Source organism: Lipotes vexillifer, unplaced genomic scaffold (genome assembly GCF_000442215.2).
Source record: "Lipotes vexillifer unplaced genomic scaffold, Lipotes_vexillifer_v1.1 scaffold276, whole genome shotgun sequence".
NCBI classification, from domain to species: Eukaryota; Metazoa; Chordata; class Mammalia; order Artiodactyla; family Lipotidae; genus Lipotes; species Lipotes vexillifer.
Window position 1 is genome coordinate 706806 of NW_006782461.1, and position 13117 is coordinate 719922.

The window sequence follows — 13117 nt, forward strand, 5'->3', positions numbered from 1 at the left end:
TGCATCGGCAGGCGGACTCTCAACCACTGTGCCACCAGGGAAGCCCCATAATCTTATTTCTTAAAGCAATAGTCTGTTTGCCAGGGCCAACTCCAAAGCAGTTTTCGCAGCTGTACTTTTTCACCACCGACAGTTCCTGAAGGGCCCTAGACTTTCGTTATCTTGCTGAGAGTCTCTTTCCTTAACTCAGGCAATAGCTGGCCAAGGACTGAATGAACAGCTGAAGAATGAATCACTTTCATCCCTCAGGGAAATTCTTGATCTTGCCCACCATTATCCTTAGAACAAAAATATGAGAGAAGGGCCATATTTTACAAAAGAAACCAGGATTATGGGAAAGAGGGACCCAGTGTAAGAAACAAAGTCATTTCCCACTACTTCTCTCATGACTCCAGCGTTGGAGCTGCGTGTGAGCTGAAGGTGCAGCAGGGGTCTAAACAGTAAAGGCTCCAGAGGTGTGAACCACGTGAGGGCCTGTGCTATGTTCTTTACCTGTCATTTTATCCTTGCAACAGCCAACTGAGACTAAGAGGTTAAGTCACTGGTAGGAAAACTGTAATAACGCCTTTACTCGTTCAAATCCAAGATGATTCCAAAGGCTTGAGCTATACCATATGGAAAAGAACCTTCAAATTTTCTCTCTGTGCCTCAGTTTTTTCATCTGTAAAACAGAGGTAATTATACCTTAAGTGTTGTTGAATGGGTTTAATTAAATAATGCTTGACAAATCTGAATCTGTGGCCACTCTTGATCGTATTTGGTACTTGGAAAGCTAATAAAAATAATAAGAGCATACAATTACTCAGAGGCAGAGCTGGAATTTGAATTCAAGCATGTTTGACTTTTGGTTTAATACACCTAATGTGTGTCCAGCAGTGTTGTAAGCCCTTTACGTGAATTAACTCATTTAATCCTCAAAACTACCCTATGAAGTAGGTACTGTTACATTTATTCTATAAACAAGGCAGTTGAAGTTCAGAGAATTTAAAGAAACCAGGATTATGAGAAAGAGGGACCCACTATAAGAAATAATATTGTGAACTACATCTCTGATGACTACAGTGTTGGAGCTGCCTAGTTGGCCTAGGACACACAACTAGTAAATGACAGAGCTGGGATTTGAACCCAGGCAGTCTGGCTCTGGGAGGTTATAACTGCTTTAGAGGGACTAAGGGAAGAAGATCACCTCCATGGGATTTACTTTTCTCGTGTGCTCGCCTGTTTAGTACATCTCAGTGATGTGCCATCAGTGGGCTCTCATGTGTCAACAGATGCCCTAAAGAAAACTGACTGCCTTGGAGATAAAATGAAGCTTAAAGCCAGGCTGAACCATACCATGGCCCTGACACAAAGCACCTAGTGATGATTACTGAGTTGAAGCACAGAAGAAAACATCAAGACTCATCGCTGCTAACTGAGCCTTTGATGCCATAGCTATAGAAAGCCTTCCAAGGGAAGAATATGCTGAATCCTTTTCAGATAACACTACTCCTTTTATAAAAACCCTCTGGGTCATTCCCCATTTTACAGGTGGGGAAATGGAGACTTAGAGGTAATGTCTTTCTCCTAAGGGGCAAGGGCGGGATTTGATCCCTAGGTCTTAAAACCCAAAGGTGGAGAAAAACACAAAGGGGCAAAATTTACCTTAGTATCAGGATGAGTTTTTAAGAATTGAATGGGCTGCATTAGGAGCAGCCTTATTCTTACACTAATGAGCGTAAGAACTGAATGGGCTGCATTAGGAGATAAGGAGTTTTCCATGCTGGATGTGTTCAAGCAGAGGTCGAACAAGCCCCTGACAAGTTCGTTGTAAAGGAATTCAAGTATCATGTGAGCGGTTGGGCTTAACCTTTGAAATTCCTTTTACTCTGAATTCTCTGTGAATTATGAGAATCTTGATTTTTCTGGCAGAGACCTGGAAGGGAGCATAAAGATGGCTCTGGTGTGGCACCCTCATTTATAAGTGAATGTGCAAGCCCAGAGAGACTGAGTTAGTAGAAGCAAGTCTGGAACCCAGGCCTCTCAGTCTAATATGGTTTTCATGACAGGGATCTGTTGTTATGCCTTTTCAGTGGCCAACCATGTACCTCGTCAAAGCCAGAAACTGTGTCTGTCACATTGGACTCTATCCTTACGCCTCATATAAAACCAGCCATCAAGTCCTTTAGATTCTGCTTCCTCAAATGTTTCAATCCTCTTCTTGACTCGGTGTTTCTGTCCTGATGCAGCCTTCATCATCACTCCTAAGGTACGGGATTAGCTTCCTAATGAGCTGCTTGCTTCAAATCTTGCCCCCTTCGGTCTACTCTTCACACAGCTGCCAGAGTAATCTTTCTAAAACCCGGATCTGATCACCCCATTCCCCTGCTTTAAACCCCTTTAAGTGGGTCACTTCTGGCCCCAGGATAAAGTCTAAGCTCCTATCTTTGAAGGCTCTTTATGCCCCTTGTGTCCTCTCCAGCCTCATACTCCGTGTCCCAAACATTCTGTACTTCTCCAGCGGTAGAGGATTATCTGTAGTTATTCCCAATACTTACCGTGCTCTCTCTTGCTTCACCCTTTGCACTTGCTGAGCCCTGGAACGTGCTCTTCAGATTGTCTCCTATGGTTCTTTTCTTTTCATTCTTCAGGACTGAGCCTCATTCTGGAACCTATCTGTGTCTCCTGTGGGCTTGGTGCGTTGCACAGCCTCCTGTACATTCTTCAAGCATGGTATTTATTGCAGGTTCACAAATGCCAACCCCTGAAGCAGGTAGGCAGGGAAAAAAAAGGGGTCAGGTGGCTTTGTCAATCTAATAAATGCATCCTAGGTAATTTTCATGAATGTATTTTTCAAAATTATGAAAAATAATCTTGTACAAATTAAAAAAGGGGGGTGTCAAGTGACCTGGAAGAAGATAACAGAGACTTGAGGAATCAGCACATTCTCTGTCAGAAGGCAGTTGCTATTCAGCTCCACTCAGTTGTTCATAGGTATGGGCCTGGTGATGTCAGATTTTCTGATTCTTCCAGAAAAGTCAGAAACCTGCATTTCCATGTGAAAAATAACCACGTTAAAAATTTTAGTAACTAAGTAAAGTAAATGTTAAAATTACTCTGAGACAAACAAAACCTGTCTCCAGGTAGATTTGTGCCAGTTTGAAACTTCTGCATCGTTACTGCATATTTACATGTCTCTTTCTTCCAACCAGTCTGTGAATAGCTAGACCGTAAGAATGTCTGTGTTGTATCCCCAGCATAGCTCCTGGCACATACCAGGCAAGGAAAGAAGGAATGAGCCCGTGAATCCAGAGCAAGTTTAGCTGTACCATGACATGCCTGCAAAACCCAGCCCTGCGAGTCAGGTTTCTGAAAGGACTTTATATTTGGCTTTGACATGATTGACCTCAGCAAACAGAATTATGAAGAAGGTACACACCTAGCACTTGGCAGACTGCTCATCTTAGGAACTGCTCAAGCTAGAAGAAATTTAAGTGTGGGCAGAGTGAGGGCTGTGCAGGCAACTTACAAATTGAATCAAAGGGTTTAATGATTAAGACATGGGACTAAGTATAGTGTCATGGAAAAAGAGCTTCTCTCCAGGCTCTGCAAATTTCCAGCACTGACCATGCAGAACAGATTCAGAAGTAGGGGCTGTCAGCAGGTTCTATACAAAGTTTAATAACCTCACTGTCAGGTACTTCTGTCTCAAAGAAGTTTGTACTAAGTTCTGTTTAATGTAGAGACAACTCACTTAGGAACATTGATTACACCCACACCTAATTCAACACCCACTGGAGCTGTCTCATCTTACATTTGACAAAAAAAATTTTTTATTGCATCAACCAGAGAAAGTCTAAATTTTATCAAACATCCTTCCTAGCTATATAAGTGTCTGGCTTTATGAGCTGAGGGAACTGAGATCTAGAAACATCCTGTCATCTGACAAATGGCTGGTTGTAGAAAGGGCACTGAGCAAGACCTTCTCAGACCTCTAGGCTGAGTCTCAGGTCTGTGAGGATCTCTCTCCCATGGGCCTCCTGAGGTGGTAGAAAGAGATCAAGACACAGCATTGGGTTCTAATCCTGCCTTTGCCACTTTCTTGCTGGGTAAGCTTAGAAATTAGATCACTTTCCATTCCAATGGGCTTAGCTCATCTTTTCTTGCCAGGCCACATCTTAAGTTGCTGTTCAGTCTACGGATTGGCTGTCCTGAGGTCAGATGCCCAGTGGGGCCAGTCAGGCAACAGGAGCAAAAATCAGCTTTCTGGGCTGTGGCTTCAATAGGTGCTGGGGTGGAGCAATTTTATTTAGTTATGACCATGATAGACACCATACCTAATAAAGAGTTCCCAAATGTTTGGTGAATAAATGAACCTCTTCTTGTTCTTTAAGACTTGTGTTATGTCCTTAGTGATGTCTTCCCTAATTTTCCTCCCATTCTGGTAGGATAAGTTAGTCCACCCTTTGTGCCACCACTGGACCTTGTAACTAGTGTAATGTTAGCACACTGTATCACTACTGTCTTGTTTCTCTCTCACGTAACTCCTGAGGGCAAGAACTGAATCATTCCTGTACCCCTAGTATCCAGCAATAATTGGTCATAAGAATATTAGTAAGAGACTCTCAGTAAATGAATATAAAAGAGAAGTACTGAATAAATGAGATAATAGAGTAGATAATTCCTTTGGGCTCCAACATTCTATGAATCTGTGAAATTATAAGCTGATATATTAAGAACCATAAAATGAAACCAGTTAGCTTTACACAGCAGCCCCATTAGGAGAAAGATACTGACAGTGGTTTCAGTTTATTGAGTCCTTACTACATGCCAGGCAATGTGCCAAAACTTGCTATGAATTACCCAACTTAACACCTATAATAACTCCAGGTACTAATATGATCCCTATCTGACAAATGAGAACAGTGAAACTCTAAGAGATTAAATAAATGCCCAACCAGTGAGTGGCCGTGAAAGCCACAGTTCAAAGTCAAGGCTATCTGATACCAAAGCGGATACTCATAACTCTTTAAAGAGGGTGAAAAATGAAAAATAAGGTAATGCTGATTACTATTATAATTCTGTCAGTCTATTCTAAGGCTTCACAAAGGCCACCTTTAACAGAGCAAAGGCTATCCATGCCAGTAGGGACCATTAAAAGGCATTTAGTCCAGCCCCATCATTTTACAGTGAGGGAATCTGAGGCAGAGAGAACTGTCTGGCAAGGCTCAGGTTTAGTTAGTAGAGCAGCCTGCCTAGAACCCTAGTATCAAGGCATAGCTCCTTTTACTGTTATTGAAGTGTTGCCTCAGTTCATTCAGGGCTCTGCTCATATGTCATTGCACAAAGACACTTTCCCTGACCACATATCTGAAATAGCCCCTATCACTCTTTTTCTTATCTTGCTTTATTTTTCTTCATAACATTCTACTTACATTATGTATTTGTTTACTTGTTTATTTTGCCCACTAGAATATAAGCTTCATGAGCACAAGACTTTTATTGCTGTTTCTCTGGAGCCTATAGCAGTGCCTGGCATATAAGGTACTTAATAAAACTTGGTTGAATTGATGACTAAACATTCCAAAGCATCAATTGCAATGTGATTTTAATGCACTGAAACTTTTCTTTGGCTTTCAAACTTCAAGTCAGAAGGCTTTCTTTATTTTTGCCTTTATTTTTTATTTTTATTTTTTTTTCTTTTTTTTTTCCTTGCGTTATGCGGGCCTCTCACTGTTGTGGCCTCTCCCATTTGCGGAGCACAGGCTCCGGACGCGCAGGCTCAGCGGCCATGGCTCACGGGCCCAGCCGCTCCGCGGCATGTGGGATCTTCCCGAAACGGGGCACGAACCCGCGTCTCCTGCATCGGCAGGCGGACTCTCAAGCACTGCGCCACCAGGGAAGCCCTATTTTTGCCTTTATTTTCGCTTACTTCTGGTCTAACATTTGCCACAATATTAAACTTTGGTAAACTTCTGTCTCCTCCCCTGATTTTCAGCCCCCACCCCCCAGGACAAGGACCTTGCCTAAGTCATCCATGCATCCCAAAGCCTAGCACAGGACTTGGCACGAGCAGCTGTTCAAAAATGCTGGGGGTGGCTGGAGTGGACAGAGGTAAGAGTGACAGTCACAGGCATCATTGCTTAGTGATTTATTCTCTTAAGGCTCCATCAGCAGGTGGAATGGAAGACCCCTCCCACCCTGATGCCTTGGGTAACCAAGGCATTATACTCCTTCACTGCCTTCTCTGTCTGGAGGACCCGCACATCAATGCCTTTTTTCTTGAGGTATTCCACAGTTGATGGGGGTACCTGGGAAGAAGGAAAAAGATGAGTAAATCAGGGGGAAAGGCCACCAGGGTTTCCTTTCCTGCTATGAGGCAAGTATATTCTACAGAACTGGACAGTGACAACCATCACTCCTCAATCACCCAGCGTGTCACCAGCCCAGAATTTGGCAGTGAGTCCCAAGGAGTCAAAAAGCCTTCTAAGAAGTTAGCAGAAGTACCACGAAACATGTGCAGACAGCTCAGGTGATATGGAAACTGGAAAGAGCATGGATTTTGGAGTCAGACAGTCTTGAATTTAAGTCCTTACTAGCATTGTGACTTTGGGTAAGTGAATTAAATTCTCTGAGCCTCTTGTTTCAGTGTATGTAAATAGGGATAACAATACCTGCTTACAGGGTTGGTATGAGAATGAATTCAGCTAAGGTATGTAAAATGTTAAATATTTGAGTCAGTCCAACCTGACTGATTCAAATCCAGATAAATGTTAAATGTTTGAGTCAGTCCAACCTGAGTCTAAATTCTAACTTTGCTATGTACTAACCAAGAGACCTTTGAAAGTCTTTCAACTGCAATTTCCTCCCCTATAAAATGGGGATAATAATACTTAAAATCAAAGGGTTGGTGTGAGGATGAAGTTTTATGAATGTATGTACACTGCAGCTCACATGTCTTCTCAGAAAGGCCTTTCTTGGGCTTCCCTGGTGGCGCAGTGCTTGGGAGTCCACCTGCCGATGCAGGGGACACGGGTTCGTGCCCCGGTCTGGGAGGATCCCACATGCCGCAGAGCAGCTGGGCCCATGAGCCAAGGCTGCTGAGCCTGCGCGTCCGGAGCCTGTGCTACGCAACGGGAGAGGCCACAACAGTGAGAGGCCCGCGTACCGCCAAAAAAAAAAAAAAGAAAGGCCTTTCTTGACCACCCCATTTAGAGCAGCCCCTCATAAGTCACCATTTTCTTCACAGCACTTACTATGATCTGAAATTGCCTACATTTTTATTATCCATGAGGGCCATGAACCTTGTTTGCCTTGTTTAGCTTGTTGTCCCTGGTACCTAGAATAGTGTCTGCCCCACAGAAGGTGCTGAATGAATATTTGTAAATGAATTTATATAAAAGATTCTCAAGAGTGGCAGCTATTATTGGATATTTTCTCAACTCTGGCTTGCCTTCAATATTATTTTAAAGAGATTTTAATTAGATTCTGCCTTGTCAGAAGGAGCTCTGAGTGAAATGTTTTTTAAAATGCCCTACATTACTTTTTTATATGTTTGAACAATTTTATAATAACAGTAGTCTTACAGATAGGGATCATTTTAATGGAGGAAAAAACTAGGTTAAACTAAAAAATATAACTAAAGGGCACCTCCATTGGTAGGGAACTGGATTTTACGACATCTATATGAAGGACAGAATGAGGTAGATCTCTATAAACTTATGTGAAAGGCTGTCCATAATGCAATAATGTAAGTGAATAAAAAGTTACAGAACAATAATGTATAGAGTGATCCTATTTATGTAAAAACATGTATATCAGTATGTATAAGTGTGTATATATTTGCAGATGCATAGAGAGAGCATTGGAGCAGTTACGATTGGGAAGGGGAAATCTTTCACCTTTTTAATTCTACATTTCTGCATTGACTCTTTTACAACAAGCATGTACTATTTCTGTAAGTACAATAAAAATAAACTTTCTTTTTCTGAAAGGGGAAAAAAGCTTAACTTGAATGTGCCCAAGAAAAGAAAAATTAAAAGTACTGTAAAAATGGAAAGTACTGTAAAAATCTAAAGAGCCAAATATTGATAGCTGTAGAGCTTAAAAGAAATTCCAGGATTGAGGAATTTCTGAAAAATAGTTGAAACAGCAAAGGCCTGTGATTAGAGACTGGAGAGTCCAACCCCGATGAAGAAGAATAGTGCGCAGCCACTATTTTGTCCTGGGCCGTCCACTGGCTCAGCAAAATGAGGGTGCATGATATATAGAGATGAACTTCCAAGAAGGACATATCTCTAAGGTAAAGATCCAGGAGATTACCAGAGGTCCTCAGGAATGCTGTGCTCACCAATACCTACCTTCAAGGCCTCGCTCATCCCTCGGCCAATGACAAGGATCTGCACACCCTTCTCGACAACTTCCTCCACATCTGCAGGCTGCACACCAGGAGAATGCTGGACATGGAAAGAGAAAGTATACCAGCTACCTGCTCTTTTCATCTTTCTTTGCGGTCAGCATTCCTGTTAGAGTCAGTCATTCACCGAACAAATGTTTACTGAGGTTTACTCTAGGCCAAGCCTCACTAGGGCCCTGGGAATAGCAGAAGATACAGTACTGCCCTTATGGAGCTCTAAGTCTAGTGAAAAATGTAGAAGACTACAAAGAAATTTCAGTAGTTTTACAAGTGCTACAAAGAAGTAATGTTCAGGGTGTAGTGAGAACATACAGAAAGGGCACCTAATTCAGACCTGGGGAGTCAGGGCAGGGGGTCAGGGAAGACACTCCAGAGGACATGACATTTAAGCTGAGACCTAAAGGACAAACAGGAATTAGCCAGGTTAAAGGAAATCAGGGGAACAAGGCATACCAAATACAGGGAATAGCATGAACTAAGGCTCAGAGGAAAAAGCAACCTAGTGAACTACAATTAGTTCCATATGACTTAAGTGTAAGTGACAAGTGGAAAGAGATGAAGGGGGAGAAGAAAGCACCTGCACACCATATACCAAAACTTGGAAAGCTCCATATCGTTTACTTTTTCTGAGCCCCTTTCCCACTTAACTCCAGGAAAACTTCGATGCTTTAAAACCTATCTATCATTCTGTAGAGTCTTCCCAGATTCTCCCAGGGATATTTAAGGTAAGGTGTTTAATGAACATTAATCCAACGTTAAAGGATGGTGGCTTCTGAACTGCTTCCACATCAGCAAAGGGGATACAGGAGTTAGAATTTGGTAAATACCAGCCCAACTATTGGGGAGTGAATAAGAGTGGAAAATTGTCATGGAAGACATGCTGTTTTAATTGCGTCTTGCAGTATGACGAGGAGTATGCCTTGATGCAGTGGTTGTAGACGGGGTACATTCTAATCATAGTTAGACATGGTTTAGGGAAAGAGCTGCTGAATATACCAAGACAACAACAAATGTACCAAAGAAAGAAGGGTTTTTCAGTCTAAAAAGCTGATGGTTTAGAGAAGATAGGATTGAAATTTGTTATAAAAGGTAGAACAAATATGAGTATTTTTATTAAATCCTGGAATAATAATATCTTACATGTTTAAAGTTGCAATTTTCATAATACAGCTATAGAAATTATTCCATGTGATCTGCATTAATAGTAGCACAAAAGCATCCATTCTCCTTGTTTTATAGATAAAGAAACTGAAGCTCACAAAATACACATTAGCCAAGATGACACAATTACTAAGTAGCACAGTTGGGATTTGAACAGAAACATGTTAACCTTTGGTTTAATGCACTTTATTAGAATACTGTAACCTAGGGAGCAACGTTGAAACTTGAAAGAACTAGCCCTAATGACCACACAGTTGTGCTTAAGCCCAGTGCCTGGCCCATTGTAGGCACACAATAATTGTTACTTTAAGTGTAACCTGAATCTTCCCTAAGGCAATTGCCTGTCACCCCCCCCCACACACACACATGAGCTAAAAAAACAATAAAGGAGAGAGACAGAAGTATTAAAAAATACTTGATTAACCCCCCTAAAAAGGCAGGAATAAAAAACAGGACAAACAGAAAACAAATAGCAATATGTTAACACTTAAACATAACTGTAGCAGTAATTAAGTGGACTAAACAGTTTAATGAAAGGCAAAGACTGAGTTAAAAAGCAAGACCCAACTAAATACTGCTTACAAGGTATACACTTGAAATATAAAGGCATAAGTTGAAAGTAAAAGGATAAAGAAAGATATAAAATGCAAACACTAAGAAAGCTGGTGTGGTTATATTAATATCAAGATAGGAAGTATTACTACAGATAAAGAGTTACATCTCATGATACTTAAAGGACCAATTCATTAAGAAAAACATAACAACCCAAATCTGTACACTCTTAGTGAAAGAGCTACAAAATATATGAAAACAAAAATAACATATCTGGGACTTCCCTGGTGGTCCAGCGGCTAAGAAAACGCCTTCCAATGCAGAGGATGCATGTTCGATCCCTGGTCTGGGAACTAAGATCCCACATGCGGCAGGGCAAATAAGCCCATGTGCCACAACTACTGAGCCCGTGCACCACAACTAAAGAGCCCCTGTGCCACAACAACAGAGCCCATGCACTCTGGAGCCACAACTAGAGAGGAGCCCACACGCTCCTCATGAAAGATACTGCATGCTGCAACTAAGACCCAACACAAACAAACAAACAAATAAATAAATAACCCAAAATAACAGAACTAAGGAAAGAGACAAAACCACTATAGTTGGATTTTTTTTTAACATCTTTATTGGAGTATAATTGCTTTACAATGGTGTGGTAGTTTCTGCTTTATAACAAAGTGAATCAGCTATACATATACATATATCCCCATATCTCCTCCCTCTTGCATCTGCCTCCCACCCTCCCTATCCCACCCATCTAGGTGGTCACAAAGCACCGAGCTGATCTCCCTGTGCTATGTGGCTGCTTCCCACTAGCTATCTGTTTTACATTTGGTAGTGTATATATGTCCATGCCACTCTCTCACTTCATCCCAGCTTACCCTTCCCACTCCCCATGTCCTCAAGTCCATTCTCTATACCTGTGTCTTTATTCCTGCCCTGCCCCAGGTTCTTCAGAACCATTTTTTTGTTTTTTTAGATTCCATATATATGTGTTAGCATACGGTATTTGTTTTCCTCTTTCTGACTTACTTCACTCTGCATGACATACTCTAGGTCCATCCAGCTCTATGGTTGGAAATTTTAACAACCTTCTCTCAGTAATTGATAAAGCACATAGACAGAGTCTAATTAAGGAAATGGGAGCTTTCAGCAACACTGTCAGTTAATTTGACCTAATAGACATTTATAGCTCACTACACCCAACAACTGCAGAATACACATTGTTTTTTCAAGTGTACATGGAACAGTCCCTAAGACCTTATGCTGACATAAGTCTCAGTAAATTTCAAAGAAATGAAATAACAATATGATATCTGACAAAATAGATTTGTTGATAACAATAAGATATTTAGAAAAGCCATGAATAATTGGAAATTAAGCAACAAAGTATTTTGAACTAAAGGGTAAAGGAAAAATACATCAAAATTTGTGGAATACAGCTATATAATGCTTATAGGCAAATTTATCACTTTAAATACTTATAATAGAAAAATAATTGTCTAAAATCAATGGTGTAAGGCCCCACCTTAAAAAGCTAGAAGAGAAGCAAATCATATCCAAAGCAAGCAGACGACAGATAATAATGAATATATGTGTGTAAATCAATGAAATGGGAAACAAATGACAGAGAAAAATCAACAAGGCCAAAAGTTGGTTCTTTCAAAAGATTAATAAAATTGAAACCATTTTTAAGAATGATCAGGAAAAAAAGAGAAGACACAATTCATAAATACCAGGAATGAAGGGGACATTACTATAGATCATACAGATAGCAGAAGAATAATTTTAAAAATTGGGAATACATTTACACTAATAAATGTGAGAACTTAGAAGAAATGGACAGATTGTTTTGAAAGACAACTTATTAAAATACAAGAAGCAGAAAATCTGAATAGTCCTATAGATGTTAGAAATTGAGTTTATAATTTAAAACCCTTCCACAGAAAAAATTCTAGACACATATGATTTCAGTGGTGAATTCTATTTTAAACATTTAATGAAAATCCTCAACAAAACATTAGCAAATCCAAGGTTGGTTCAATATTTTAAAAATCAATGTAGTTCACCACAAAGTAAAGAAGAAAAATTATACAGTCGAGTCAAATGATGCAGAAAAAGCATTAAATGATGTTCACCATGTACTTATGATTAAAAGAAAAGAAAACTCTCAGAAAACTAAACTAGAATAGCCAAGATATGGAAGCAACCTAAATGTCCATCGGGAGATGAATGGATAAAGAAGATGTGGTACACGCACTTATGGCCACCTAATCTGTGACAAAGGAGGCAAGAATATACAATGGAAAAAAGACAGTCGCTTCAATAAGTGGTGCTGGGAAAACTGGACAGCTACATGTAAAAAATGAAACTAGAACACTCCCTAACACCATACACAAAAATAAACTCAAAATGGATTAAGGACCGGACACTATAAAAACCCTTAGAGGAGAACATAGGCACACCACTCTTTGACATAAATAACAGCAAGATCTTTTTTGATTCACCTCCTAGAGTAATGAAAATAAAAACAAAAACAAATGGGATCTAATTAAACTTAAAAGCTTTTGCGTAGCAAAGGAAACCATAAACAAAATGAAAAGACAGTCCTCAGAATGGAAGAAAATATTTGCAAATGAAGCAACTGACAAGGGATTAATCTCCAAAATATACAAACAGCTCATGCAGCTCAATATAGAAAAAAAACAATCTAATCAAAAAATGGGTGAAAACCTAAGTAGACATTTCTCCAAAGAAGACATACAGATGGCCTACAGACACATGAAAAGATGCTCAACATCACTAATTATTAGAGAAATGCAAATCAAAACCACAATGAGGTGTCACCTCACACCGGTCAGAATGGCCATCATCAAAAATTCTACAAACAGGGCTTTCCTGGTAGTGCAGTGGTTGAGAGTCTGCCTGCTGATGCAGGGGACACGGGTTTGTGCCCTGGTCCAGGAGGATCCCACATGCCGCAGAGCGGCTGGGCCTGTGAATCCTGGG

At 40.5% G+C, this 13117-nt stretch overlaps 1 protein-coding gene across 1 annotated transcript in view; it reads right to left on the minus strand.

The window, feature by feature from the left end:
* Positions 1 to 6115: 6115 nt before the first annotated feature.
* AAMDC (adipogenesis associated Mth938 domain containing) overlaps positions 6116 to 13117 on the minus strand; it is a 32929-nt gene continuing 25927 nt past the window's right edge. Inside the window, exons 3-4 of the mRNA XM_007455301.1 lie at positions 8340 to 8435; positions 6116 to 6290 (exon numbers count right to left, since the gene is read on the minus strand). Coding sequence (XP_007455363.1) covers positions 6150 to 6290; positions 8340 to 8435 — 237 coding nt within the window. The 3' untranslated portion in view covers positions 6116 to 6149. The remainder of the gene's footprint in view (positions 6291 to 8339; positions 8436 to 13117) is intronic.